The sequence below is a fragment of the Phasianus colchicus genome, chromosome 2 (assembly GCF_987193195.1).
Source record: "Phasianus colchicus chromosome 2, bPhaCol1.hap1.1, whole genome shotgun sequence".
In the NCBI taxonomy this organism is placed as follows: domain Eukaryota; kingdom Metazoa; phylum Chordata; class Aves; order Galliformes; family Phasianidae; genus Phasianus; species Phasianus colchicus.
The window spans coordinates 8,047,586-8,062,477 of record NC_143437.1 but is presented as its reverse complement, the minus strand read 5'-3'; the positions used below and the strand labels follow the sequence as shown (position 1 = coordinate 8,062,477).

The window sequence follows — 14,892 nt, the reverse complement described above, 5'->3', positions numbered from 1 at the left end:
GCTCCCAGCCGTGTGGGGCGGGCAGCCGGGCGCCGGGGACCTGCCTTCAGCCGCTAAGGTCACTTTTCGGAGTGTCAGTCGCTGAGGAGGATGTGCTGGAGGAAAGTTATCTCGTAGGGTTTTTATTTTTATTTCGTTTTTAATTTTTCCAAGCAGCGCTGTTCTAAAATGGGGACAAAATTGGTGAAGCTCCGGTGCTGATGCTTCGGTTTGCTGCTGTAAGTGGCTCCCTGATAGACCGCGGTGATCTTCTCAGAGGAGGCGATTCCTTAAATCAGGGATTACGCCTTAGCTTTCCTTCAGGGTGTCACCGAGGTGGCAGCCCTCCATCCAGCTTCTACACTCTGCATAGAAACTGAAACTTTGGCGAGCTTAATGCTCCTTGTGAAGTGAACCTCTGCTCGTAAGGTAGTAGGAGACACTTCATCAACAAGAGCTGTGCTGTGGTGGTCGTGTAAGCTCTGATTTTGTGCGTGGCTTACAGCAATCTGTGCCTCATCACACAGATTTCTTCAGCTGTGAAGTTTGTGGCAAAGTGAGTGTGGTGGATGTTGCTTTTTTAACTGGGCTGGTCCTCAGAGGTTGAGCATAATTAAAGGTACCTCCATCTTGGATTGTTCTCTGGATGCATCAACCAGATTTGGAAAGCCAATTAGCCTGTTTTAAGCCTAAAATCATTTTGTTGGTGGTGCACACAGGCGTCTGTATGCACACTCCTATGCCTAACACTGTTGGAGGCATATCTGAAGGAATGTAATGCTACCTGGGAGAGCTGGGGGAAGAAATGAAGTACCCATGACAGCTAAGGGGGTTGGTGTGTTTTGTTTGTTTGTTTGTTTGTTTTTTAAGAAAGCATCCCTTTCACGTAAGTGAAAACAAATAGCACAAATTTGAGGGTAGGAGAACTTAAATATAAATTTACTGTATAAAAAATAGACTTCAGAAAAAGTAACATGCTACGTTGGCTCCACTTCACGTGACGTTTGTATAAAATATGTGCTATGTGACCTTCTAAGGTCATGTGAAAGTATGACCTCTTCTCTTGACTTCCTTAATTTGTTTGTTAGTAAGCAGCTAAAGGATCTCAGCCTGAACGTTCATGCTGCCCAATTCTTTTATTTTGATTTTATTGTTGCCCTGATCGTGGTTTCACTTAGCAAAGGATTTCACAAATCTATATGACTTAGAATTATTCACAGTGAATTGATATTTGTGATATGTATTTCTGTTGATTAAGGCAGGACATGATTTTATATTTGTAAGTAGAAGTCAAAAATTCCTTCACTAGCTTAAGTTAATGACAGCATTTTAACGCCTTAGTTACATCAAAATAACTCGTTCTGAAGCTCTCAAGCACTTTCAAAAGACTTGTCTTCCACAGCAGAAATAATAAACCGGCTTAGACAGACTTCAGTCAACTCTTTGCCCTTTCCTTTTGAAATATTCATAGAGCTGTCCTTGCAGAAAGGTAGCAGTATCAGTTGGAAAACCTGTGGTAAAGAAACTGATGCTAGGTCTGGTTTGCACTATACTCTGCAGCATAATCATCTTTCAGATGCTTATTATCTTTTCCTACAAAATGTTCATTTCTTTCTGTGCTATTGTATTATCTGACAACTTAAACTATGTCTTTGTGAATGTTTCACTGTGATGGCATGCTAACCTTTTCACAGGGATTCAAAATACTCATTTGTGACTTTTCTGGAGAAGTGCCTTTCTCATATCCTACTTACCATCAGGTTTCTTGCTATTTTGTCTGTTAATTTTATTTTTCCTTTTTATAGAAAACACAATACAAGCTGCTCCTTATGCGTGCACACACACACACACACACAAAAAAAACCAACCTTGAAATGTGCCTTGTTTGAAAATTGACAGTCTTGTTTGCAGTAGACTTTTTCCAGTAGACTCTCTTCTATGCTTATGTCTTCATCAGTTAAAGCTTTAGATTCACATCCAAATGTCTCTAGTGGGACTGGTTGCAAGGTGACTTAACGAATCTGTTTCTGTATGGCAAATAAATTGGGTTTTCCAACAGGTCCAAGAGTCCTGTTCTGGAAGAACCACAAGGAAGGCAAATCCTCTTTTCTCTTTGTTATGTTACAAGGTTATGAGGAAAGGAAATGTGAAACCTTAAGTTCATTTATCTATTGAAAGATGATGGGAAATAGATCTTATTCTTTTGGAGTATTAGATGTCCTTCATGTATATACCATAATATCTGTGGCTGGGATAAATGGCTGATAATGTCAGTTCTTCATAAGCATGTTTAACTTTTTTGCCTGTTTTTCTTGACTACTTGTTCTTTTCGTGTTGAAGAAAACAAGCAGAAGCTTATAGTAATGGAGGGAAGAGCAGTGGTTGATCTGCTGGTGTGTTTCCTCTGCTGAGCTTTGTGAGACCCTTTTCTGTAAGAGTGCACTTCTGGGCTGTAGTAATCTGCTCTTTATTGTAGTATCGATGAAGTGTGAAGGTTTTAGATGTAATGGAGAACATATTGCTGTGTAAATAAATCTCTAGGAAGGAGTTGAGCTTAGGTAATTTACTTTTAATACTTCTTAATCCAGCGTCTTTTGATCTTGATTTGGAACAGGTTCCCAAATAACATGTTACAGGATAACATCCAGAAACACATTTTCTCACAAAGTTCAACACTGTTAAACGAATTTGAGAAATGATAAGAATGAAAACATCCCAGTTATGTGTGACTTAGGCAATCTGTCTCACTTTACACATTGTATGGATGTGTACAGTACATTGTGCACAAACGCAGTGTTCCCACAGCACCAGATTTTAAACTTGATTGACTTTCCCAGCCAGGCATGTTTGCATGAGTTGAAAACATGCCTGTTCTTAGAACATCTTAGAACCCAATATGTGTTTGCAGATTTAGATTCAGACAGTGTCTTTATCTGCAGTTGTTGAAGCAAAATCAGTTGATTTTGAGTGGAAACATTACATGGTTTTCTTGTGTATTGTAATTTATAAATAATAACCTGGTCTTTTTGTTTTGGGGAAGCGATGCTGTTCTTGGTTAAGAGGAATGTCATGAACGAACTCAAGGTCCACGTTCATATTTTTCAAATGTTTCTTGGATTCCATAGTTAAGTCTAGATGGATTAAGGAGAAGTGAAACAGCACAGCTAGTGAAAGCTGTTTTTTGATCATTTTTTATAAGTCTGCCTTATTTACTTTTCATATTTGTATCACCTTCCCTGTTCTTATCATATATGATGGGGAAGAGGAGCAGTGGCCAAGAGGTTTGATTCTGATATAGGCTGAACTGTCTGAAGATGCCTTGTTTTCACTGCCTGCCTGGGGAAGGCAGGAGGTCAGGAAGATTGAGATAAGTGCCTGAATCCTGATGGAAGTCTCCTGAGTTTTGCTACTTCAGTGTTCTTATGTACAGTGCTTTCTAATAGAAGGTGTCTGGCATATTCAGTGTCTGTTGAAACCGCGGTAATGCACAGTGGTATTGATTAATTCCAAATGTTGGGTGATGAGAAACAGGGCTTATATTTAGATATCCAGGATGTTTTGGAGGTGGAAAATGTTGTTTTCCTCAACTTACATATGTCCAAGCAAAAACAGAGTCCTGAAACTCTTGTGCTGGATAATGGACCTTCTGGCTATAACAACATCGGATTCAAAATCGAAAGCATTGATTTCTGCAGGCTTTATGAAGTAAACATTTTCTTTCTGTATGTTATTTGCTGATAAGTTATTCCAAAAAGAAATGTAAACTTAATAAACCAATTTAAGAGTATATTGACCGCAGCTTGGAAAACGACTCTAGATTGGATTGTGTTTGTAGGAATGCTGGTTTAACAGATTTCCCTCATTTACAGCTGCCCTTCTAGAAATGAGTTCTCAGGTGCATTACAGAAAGACTGGAAATCCATTTTCCATTGCTAACAAGGCAATGAAAATGCAAAGTTATAAAAGACGACAGCTTTTCCTACTGCAAGGCAACATTTTGCAAAGTCTAAATCTAGTCTTCACCAAGATAGTTTTTTGATATTTGTTTGAGGAATTCCCTTGCAGAGAAGAGCTGAATGTTCTTGGAAAGAACAGGCTCTAACAGCAGATGACTTGAACCCACCTCCTTGGCGTTGCAAGCTTTTTACTGCCAGGCATTTCAGTGATGTTGTTTCTGTCATGGGGATCTTGCTCATGCCATCTCTTGTTATTTCATGTTTCTTTATGGGTTTTGATGGGTTGCTTAACTCAGCTTTGCTTTCAGAATAAACCACAATTGAGTGGTTATTCACTGTGTTGCTAATGTACCCCTTAATTTCAAGAAAACAGTCTAATCTACAATGAACTTATTTAAATTTTATAAATCTCAGTTATTTCTTTACTTAGCGAATATTCTGTGGCCTCCTTTTTTTTTTTTTTGGTTTTTTTTTTTTGGTTTTATAGAAGAACCAAACATGCTATTTCAAGTTTTGCCTTAGAAAGTACACAGACAATGAGCTATTTAAACCTGCTTTGGTGTAGTGTAATTACATTGTGCTTTTTGCTGCTGTCTCTTTGTTAGACTCTCTATTACTCTACAGAAAGGTAATGAACAGTGATGTGGCTCAGTGTGAGGAAAACAGATATTGTTCCCTATTTCCTACAAGAAAATAATGGGATACCCTGGTTTGACAGCATTTTGAAAACTGAATTAATGACTTGAGGTAAAAGTAGCGTGTGAATTTTGTTCTTATAAATCCTTGCACTATCAAAGCTTAGATCAACTACTACTGTAAACTTTTTCAGCTTTACAGAGTTCTCTTTTCTCCCTTCTATTGCATTGTTTCAAATTAAGGCAAATTACATGCTGAAATGCTCGTGTCCTTGGCAAAAAAAGGCTTAAACCAACTTCTGCTGTAACAGAAGTTAATCTGACCAAATTGATTAGCATTGTTTTTTCTTTAAAATAAAATATTGATATGCCATTGTAAGTATATTGATAAACTACATTGACAGCACGACCGTAACAGTGAAATGCTAGAACTTTTATAATTGCTTCATAATGAGCAAAATATGAAGAAACACATGAAATTAAGAAGTTAAGTAGTGTTTTCAAGCAAGTGAGTTTTTTTTCCTGTTTCTTGATACTAAGTAAAAGATAACAGAAAATGGAGAAGACAGTTCTTTGATACAATGTTGGGCAAAGTATGGCATGAGAAATTGATGGCAATCCATTACCACTCTAAGAATGTAAACTGTATGATTCAGAGAAACTTGCTGACACTTGTCAACACAGGGGGTAAATTAATCCCATTAATTCCCATTAAACAGGAACACGTAGATGTGTTCTGATTCTTGGCTTCTATCTGCAAGGTCTGCTGGCTAAAGTCTGGATCATTACATGTTACAAACAGAAGAAATATAGCTGCTCTCTTATGTGCAGGTAAAAGCTGTTACAATTTCCCTCAAAGAATCTTTACTATGTAGCATGTTGGAAAAGTTGGTGTACCATTCAGGTAAATACTGAAGTACACATTAACTTCTTAGCTGACTTACGAATCTGGGAGCCAATTCCCTTAGAAATATGGAGAAAATAAATAACGTGTCACAGTCAGTGTTACTATTGTTTCAAATACCGCTTCTTGTGTAAAACACGTTTTGCAAGTGAATGGGTTAATCACTTGAAATACTGTTTTTACAAAGTGCTACAGCCTAACAGCACCACTGATAGAATATGTCTGAGTTGGGAGTAGGGTTCTGCACTACAAAAGATGAAGCCACAGTTCCAGCTCTTAGCCCTCATTTGAGGTGGCAGACAAAGCAGGGATTAACACGGGGAATTAAAGAACAAAGTTGTTGTTCTATCGGACCTATGGTTTATCACCAAGTTAACGTTTGTGGCTGGCGGGTGGAACACTTCAGGAAGTCAAGAAAGAGGATCGTAATTAAATCCTTTCTGAAGGAAACTACATGAAGGCTAAAAATGCCTGTGCTGTTTTTTATGTTGTGTGGAGAATTGGGAGCATACCCCCATTTAAAAAAATTCATCAGTAATTAGTCAGCCCGAGGGCAGGGGAAAACTGGTTTGACTCTTTTTCCTTCTGATAAGCTTTGAGTTTGATAGTTGTTCAGGTGCTGTAAACAACAATTAAATTGTATTAACGTAACCTTATGCTCATGTATAATACAGATTCATACAGACTCTTGAACATGAGCTTTTAGAATGCATCTGTAGCATCATGGCAAGTAGATGGCTTTCAAAAAGAATTTGATAAACAAGCCCATGCAAGTGATTGGTCGTTCTGTTCATATGGGTTAAACTGATTGAACTAACAGAAGATGCCGATTTGAAAATCTGATCGGAGCTTTGATGGTTCAACTAACATTAACACTCCTTGCAGATCCTGTTTTGGCAACTGTTCCTGAAATGTGTGGAGCAGAGTGCTGTGCAGTGAGACTGCTGTTGTGTAAATGATGCCTGTGATGTTTTCAAAGTGCTTTGAAATGAAAAATTGAAGGAAGTGTCTTCTGTGTGGCAGAAAGTGCAGAAGGGAAAATGTTCGGGTGATCGGAAATCTTCCTGCAAGTTTAATTGGGCTCTGGCAGTCTGCTTCAGCTCCAGGTTACCTCAGCTGTGCTTTCCCCTGGTATTTCTCTTCTTTCTTTGTCATTTTAACTTCTTAACTTTCTATGTCTTGTAGGTAAATTCCTGTCAACGATGGTGCTTGTTGCCCCCATGTTTCTCATTTTGTTTCCTGAATGCTGACTTGTTTTTTTTTTTTTTTTATTTTTTCTTAAAGATTATCCTCTTCCCTAAGAATTTTCTGAACTCTTATGATTTATTTCTAGGTGTGGTGAAAAGAATAATAAAGTAAACCATCAACAAAAGAACAGGGGTAGAGTAGTTACAACTGCATGGAATTAGTTCTAGTACAGGCATGTGAACTTGTGATGTCAGTTGGTGCAGCAGTAACTAACGCACAGTTGACCATGATATTTCAAATAACACAAGTGACAAGCAACTTGTATATGCCTATAAATGTAAAAAAGCTATAAAAGAAAAAAAAAAAAAAGGTTACTTACATTGATAAGAATTCTGATACCTTGTCTTTTTAATGGGTAAGCTCCAAAGTAGTTTTTCAAGGTCTCTCACTCACTGTGTTATGATACGATTTTAAGCTTCAGTTGTCCAGGCTTCATCCTTTACATCCTTTAGTTTTGAGTTACGATTAGTGCAATTTAAAAAGGGGAAGAAAAAAAAAAAGATATGGGCCAACCTTTTTATGCATAATTTAGGAGGTTTCTCAGCATCTTGCCCATCTAATTCCTATACGTCAAGCTACAGTAATATGGGTGGGCCACTGAGCTACTGACATCTCCTAGCTGAGCAGATGAGCTGCAGCTGAACTAGATCTCTTCCAAGATTTTGAGATCTTGAAACCATAACAATACAATGTGAATTTGTTTTATTACTGAACCAACAAAACTGGATGTTGACGTCACTGTCTACGAACTCTAAATGCATGTATTTGCTAGCTGGAAGCAAATTCCTATTTGTATTGTGTACTTTCCCCTGCCCTACTTGTGACTTCTCATCAGTAAAAGTAAGAGCTCTGGGACTGAGGAAGCTGGCCTGCCTGGTTTTATGTCCTTTTTACTTCAATATAACTGCTCATGTGACTTGATTATTCTAAAACTACTTCAAAAGAAGGAAAGTCTGGGATTGTATCCATTTGGAGTTCTTCTAATGTGTATTATACTTCGTCTTTATTGCTTCTACCACACTGAAAACTTCAACATTGGGTCTTGCAGACTTCAGAAATCTGGTTTCTAAATCAAGTGAGTTATCTTTCTAACTTTAGCTTGTGTTAACACAAGCATTTGACCTTTTAAAACATGTTATGTTTTATAGGCTACCTGTTTGAGAGTAATTGAAACATCTAGAGATTTTGTTTGGGTTTCTGCTTGAATTCCTATGGATTTAGTTGCACACATAAATTTTTATTTCCAGTATAAATCAGTGGTCTGTAGAACACTCATCTTCTGTTTTAAAATCTGTTCTATCTTAAAAATAACTTTAGAGATGTCTTTTGGAGGGCTTGTGAATCTCTGTCTAATAAAAAATAAAACATATGACGATGTACTAAAATTTAGTGTTGAGGCTGCATTGGCTTCAGTGACACTAATTGGTCTTGGACATTGAGCTCAGAAGCAGATTTCTTTTTTTGTTGTTCTTTTTTTTTTCTTCTCTCTGTTTCTTTGTTTGACAGAACTGTTATTTTCACCTTCCTTTATTTCAGCCATTTGATGGCTTCTCTGCTTCTGCTCCAGCTCCTTTTTCTTTTGGTTTATATCTCATCAGCACCATGCCTGGAATAACATTGAGGGTTTTTTCATTTCAGTAAGTGTTTTCCCACATTTGTAGTGTCTTCAGCTTTGTGTAGAATAATAAATACCATGTCAACTGAGTTTTCCAAATAACTGTAAATGCTCTTGTTAAATTCCAGGAAGTTTAATAGTGAATTTCTACTGAGATTAAGCTGGACGCTTGTTAACTGAGAGTTACAAAGGATGATTTCACATATTCATATACACCTGTGTGTGTATATAGACAAATCAATCTACTTTTTTTAGTATTAAAAAAAAAAAAAAATCTCCTTTTTCCAGGACCAGTGGCAGGAATTGGGATGAGGGAATTCCATTCCAGATGGATGCCATTTTCTGTCCCTTCCTGTTATTGTGTTACTGAAGAGCTACTGATTTGTGACCCTAGGAGTTGCGAGCTCCTAATACAGTGCTGGTGAGCTTTACAGTGTCCCCTGTAGCTTTGAAGAGCATTTTCCTCAAAATCTGGTGCCTTGAGATGAACACAGCTGGTAAATCCCCATATCTTTTTCCTACAAAAGAACAGTCAGCACTTCTACATCCCAGGTCATTTCTTTGTGTGTAACTTACAGCTCTTCCTCTGCAGTAAAATATTCAGGATACAGTTGTATTCTGGGTGCACTGGGTGTTTAATCTTAGAGCGAATGATTGACTGCACTGAGTTTTGGAAATGTGGAAGTAAAGAAGGAATGACTGCTCGGATAGTTGCAAAGAGTAAATGCTCTTATGGTATTTAGTGGATGGAAAACCCACAAGCTTTAAAAGTAAGCAGGTTGGAGCAATCTCAATGTGAACTCAAACTCATGTTCCACAGGCATCTTGGAATGGATCTTTATGTTCACGTGTGACACTGAACAGCAATTGCTAAAGCTTGATGTAAAACACAGAGTGCTTTTGGCTGCTGAAGCCTCTGAGATGTGAGAGTGAAGCTCCTCACAAATACCTTGTTGAGCAGCTGGTGCTGAGTAAGCCTATGTGGGAGCTTGTTGACAACTTTAGCTTTATTCTAAACAACACTTCTCTGCAGTCTTCAGTTTCCATGTTATGTTACAAATTACTTCGTGGTTTCATTTTGATAAGCAGGCTATTTTATAACTTAAAAAAAAAAAAAAAAAAGGAAGACAAAGCACAAGGATAGGTTAGTTACCTTAAAGTTATTGGGCTTCCTTGGCAAATGCACAGAATTCTTGGGCTGAAGTGCTGTGGCTTGCTGTACATGAAAACAACTGCAGAGCTTCATTTGTTGTTGTTATACCCTTGGTGTGTTGTTGTTTAGGTTCTGTGCTAAGTCCTTGGCCAAATGCTTTGGTATTGAGGATTCTAGTTTTATTTTCACTTCAGGAGTGCTGTAAAGTCTGTACTGTAGTAATTAGAAATTCAATTATTTGCTATTTATAACAAAGTTTCACTTTCTTATTTTTCTATAGGTAGTCCTTAGTATGTTGTTGCAATTTATTTATACAAATGTCATTTGGAATGGAAAGAACCCAGTTGCAGATCCCCTTCTATGGGCTTTATGTTATAAACCACTTAAGTGGTGTGTACAGTTGTAAATATGTAGATGGTGTTACTTAGTGATTCATTAATCATGTGCAGTAGTGCAATAAGTCCAGCCTATTTTTTGGAGGTTGGGGGAAAACAGTTCATATCTTGACTGTGTCTGGAGTAGTTTGCAATGTTGAGTCTCAATCTGTCTATCTAGGCCATGAGAATGCTTTCATACTTCATTTTTCCTTTTGCATTTAAATATTTTATAGGAAATCTTGCTCCATTCTGCTTTTGAGAATAAGCTTTGATGGAGAAGTTAGCTTTGCTCTGGGCTTGGAAGGTGCTTATTGTGGCTTTTTCCAACTGGTGATTTGTAGGACAAAAGCAGGCAAGTGGTGGCAGTTGGGGGGCAGCACGCTTTGGCTTGGAGTTCTGAAATCCAAAGAACCTGATAGAAATCCACGAACAGGTAGAGACTTAAATGGTCAAACAGCAAATCACAGCTAGCAATTACAATGGTAGCTTCTCTCAGTGTTCTTACATGGTTTCAAAGCTTGTGGAAACAGCTCCAGGAATCTTTGAAGCTGCTGTCTGAAGGTGTCTTAAGTACGTGATTGTTGGCTGTCTGTCAAGTAGTTTAATTACTGTCACACAGTCAACTGAGGGCACAACTGTGTGTGGGAGAAGGTGGGCCAGGGCAAGTGGCTATTTCATGAATTGCTGGTGACAGCAAGTGGGCAACTGGCGGATTAAAGCTCAACTCAGTTGCATTATTATGCTGCACAACAGTTCAAGATAAATATAGTTCATGTTACGGTGTTTCGGTGCTGTCTGCTGAGAAGTGTAGTCATGTAGTTGTTTACAAGAGTCTTGAAACATCCTTGGTAGTTTCCTTGTGGCTTCTAAAACAGGAAAATTACTTAAAAATGAGTCTGAGGAATTCTTGGCACCACCTTTATAATGTACTTTATGTATCCTGTAGAACTGCTGCTGAAAGATAATTCTCCTAGGCTTGAGCTAAGGCTGCCATCTTTTTTTGCCTGTCTTCTGTTGTAAGCCTTGCTTAGCTTCTTTGTAGAGAAAGAATGGTATCTTTAAATGTTGCAAGTTATGGGTGAACGTTCTGCAGACATTTTACATAGTGGTATCTTATCTTCCTTTCTTGTCAAATATGAAATACGTTTACCTATATATAAACTTCTAAAATGTGAAACATTTAAAAATAAAAAAATAAAAATCAGAATTCCAACATTTTTTTTTTCTTTTACAGAAATGTATTAACTTTGGAGTGGAACTAAACAATGGAACCAGATATTATTCGAATGTACTCCTCATCCCCTCCACCGCTAGACAATGGAGCTGATGATGATGATGAAGATGAATTTGGAGAATTTGGAGGATTTTCTGGTGTGAGCACTGCTGGTGTAGCTTTTGCTGATTTTGATGCAGCAGACTACAGCCATCCAAAGGAGGAATTTATACCCACAAATCATTTTATACCCCTTCATGATTATTCTGACAATGTAGCTAGCATCGCAACTTTCACATCTGTTAAAAATGTTAAAGACTGCATTGCAGAGCTTCCTACTTCTCCTAAGGAACTTTCTGATGCGTTAGCTACTAGTACCAGCAAAGAAAAATCTAAGTTTAGAACTTCAGGTACTGCTTTTGATGTAAGTTTAGAAGACGTAAACAAGAAAGGGGAACAAAGAGAGAACACTGGGAAATCAGAGGGGTTTTCTTCTGATGTTAGAACTGATATAACAGTTGAAAGCCAAGATGAGCAAATAGATGCTTGTAATGGTGAAAAACTTCCATGTCTAGAGATTCTAACAAATGGATTTGCAGCATTGGACCCTGTAAATCCTCAGGGAACAGAAGATCTAGACAACGTCAGTGATTCAAAGGGACTAAAAACTGTTAGCAGCCATAGTACTGAGCTAAATTTGAACTCAATTCCTAGCTCAGGTGAAGGCTTTGCAGATTTTGCTACATTCTCAAACAGAAAAACAATCAATGTAGAGGGAACAGGCCCTACAATATGCACCGTTCTTAGTGAAAGAGACTCTCTGAAAATTCAGGAAAACAACAGAATAAACAGAGCAATTCATACTGAAGAAGAGACTTGTACTGCAGAAGTTAGCTGTGAACAGGATTCCTCAGCACTGGAAAGTAATGAATTTACTATTTCTAGTACGTTTCAAACAACTGGAAGTTCAATATGCACTACTGAAAATGGAGAAAACAATGGAAGGAGAAAACAACATGATGAGGAAAATGGCAAAGATTTTTCTCAGCTTGATGGTTTTTCAGGAACAGAGGACATCAAAATTGATGAAGTTGAAAGCTTAAGCACTGATCTCAAAGGAGAAAATGTGGGCAATTCTGAAGAAGTTAAGAATGGTGGAAGCAGTACTGAAGTTGCAGCTTGCCACATCACACATGATGATGACTTTGGTGATTTTGGTTCAGTCAGCAGTGCATCTTCTGCTTTCATTAATGCTCAAGAATCAACAAATGCTTCAGCTTTAGAGGCAGCTTCAGAACAGCCCGCACTTGTTAGCCAACGTAATGATACATTTGGTGAATTCAGGGACACAAATGCTGTTTCTCAGCTGCCAGCAACGTTGGATCAAGCTAACCTAAATCAGACTGCTGACACTTTAGAATGTGATGCTACCAGTAAAACTTCTGGCTTAGACTTCCAGCATACTACTGAGGTAGAAAATGGCGATGATAGTGAATTTGGAGACTTTGATTCAGTGCCAAAATCTCAAGATGAGAGTGTTGCTTTTCAGGACTCTGACGACTTTGCGGACTTCAGTTCAGCAGGTTGTAATCAGGCTACTGATTGGAATGCTTTTGAAGATGAAGAAAAGGACAGCTGTTCTTGGGCTGCCTTTGGAGATGAGCAAGCTGGCGAGTCTCATCACAGAAAAGAGACATGGCAGTCACATAGGACAGATACATCTGCGAGGATTGATGGTCCGGTATTACACAAGACTGACAGTTTTGCTTCAGTGTCTTTCCAGGGAAGTACTAGTAAGCAATCTCAAGAACCAGCACCTTCAGTTCAGGTAAGGGTGTTTCTGATTTTGCTTGCTCAGAATTATTCTGCTTTTCTGCATAAAGCTCTTCCTGGTTCCTGCTTTTGCAGAGAACAGATGTTTGGATAGTCCTTATTTGTCTTGTGGGAGAAATTTAATTTGTTTGGTGAGAAAGGCTGGTATGTAATAGTATGCTGCATTTACTCCTTTTATCTTCTGCACTGTTACTTCCTGCAGAAAAAAAGAGCTGGGTCTGTTGAAATTTGTATGCATTTGTTCTGAAAATTATACACAGTCCTTATATAAACTGATCAAAGTAATAAGCCATCATAAGCATTTCAGAGTCTGCGATAGTTCTTCCTTTTTGGGAGTTCTCTGATGTTTCCTTCTCATTAAACAGGCATAAAAGTGTCTGAAAGCTGGGGCAACTAGTTCCCAACTTTTCAGCACCATCCTGTATTGTGTTTTCAAATATCTGATTAAAAATGATGATTCAATTTGTTAATAGTTGTGCTTATTTGCTTAGAGAGCATGATTAGAAGGTATCTGACTTTGCAGGCAAGCACTGTTACTATTTGTTTCAAAATAGTCAGTGACATGATCATCAAATATGGCCTCTTGAGTTCTGTTCCTAATAGAAGAACTCCTGGGAGTCTCTTATGTCAGTTATGGTAAGCTCCACGTCATCACAACATTGCAAATAATGGATCAGTAACTTCTTGAAGATGCTGCTGTATCCAAGAGTAAAATAGGATCATTTCTTACCTCCTAGGTTTTCTGCCTTAGCTGCTAAATGTGTATTAATTCCTTCTTAAGTCTTTTCACAAGTCATCTTTGAGATCTGTGCCTGTTCATTGATAGATACATTTTTATAAGGATTTAATACTACCTAATTCAAAATTTAAAGCAATTTTGCTTTAAAGTTCTGATTCTTTTTTAATCAAGTCATTCCAGGTGAGTAGTTTAGAATATGTTCTCTTTCTGAAACATGTAGCAGCACCAGCAGAAAAGGGCTGGTGATAGTAAGTATCTAAGTTTTGGAACTTCTCTGACAACAGAAGAAAATGAGGTAAGTCCCTTCCTGCAGGATCTCCTGTAGACTTGGTGACAGCCCTCTCTCTTTACGTTTCATACCAATGACAGACAAAATGGGTTTTCAGAGGAAGGCTGTGACAGCCAGAGCTTTGCAAACATAAGCAGGTAAAACAGAGCTTTTAAGGCTTATCTCTGAGTTCTTGTCACTTTAAAAGGTCTGAGTCTCGGCTCCTGGCACTTCCTGCTTCCTGTTTTGTTCAGTGACTAACTCCAAGTTTCAGATTGAGTTTGAGAGACTAAAGAAGAGTCTCAAATGAACCTGCAGGTGGATTTTTGTGTCTTTGCAAAACCTTCCTCGTTGCAGGGGACTACCTGAGGGAGAGAGGCCCCGTTCCGAAGACAAAAGCACAAACCTATTGTAACCTACTCTGTTGTTCATTCACCTATGAAATTGTAGAGTGCTCACGTCATTAGTGCAATTAATCTAACTTGTTCCTCTTTCCACTTGAAATAAGTCATTCAGAATCTGACAAGGGGTGGGGAGGTTATTCTAGTATCATGCTTTCAAGAACTAATCAAAGTTTCCAACATTTATTTTTTCTTACAGTTTTCCATACTTTTATGATAGAGTTTCAGTTGAAAACACTTCTGAATGTTGATGCTTACAAAAGAGGAATCTTAAGAGATTCTGTAATGTTTTTTTCCCTTCCCCACATCTATGTTAGCAACAAACAAGCTTAGCTGCAGTGGGAGCTCTTGGGTGGGCTGTCATAAAGTCATACAGGAGTTTGGACTGTAAACCAACTAAATACTTTTTTCATTCTTCCTCCGTGCAGCCCGGTCTAGTGGTTGGCAGGCCTGCCTACAGAAGGGGGGTTGAAACTAGATAATCTTTAAAGTCTCTTTCAACCCAGGCCATTCTATGATTCTATGATTTATACTTTGGTCAGCAGAGACTATTTGGCTATCAAGTGATATT

The 14,892-nt window shown here is 38.1% G+C and overlaps 1 protein-coding gene across 4 annotated transcripts in view; it reads left to right on the top strand.

The window, feature by feature from the left end:
- AFTPH (aftiphilin) overlaps positions 1 to 14,892 on the top strand; it is a 44,172-nt gene that overhangs the window by 506 nt on the left and 28,774 nt on the right. For all 4 annotated transcript variants that reach the window (XR_016463897.1, XM_031599347.2, XM_031599357.2 and 1 more), the window contains exon 2: positions 11,102 to 12,908. Coding sequence is in view for 3 of the 4 variants with exons in the window: in XM_031599347.2 (XP_031455207.1) it covers positions 11,133 to 12,908 (1,776 nt within the window). In the remaining variant the exon portion in view is untranslated. The remainder of the gene's footprint in view (positions 1 to 11,101; positions 12,909 to 14,892) is intronic.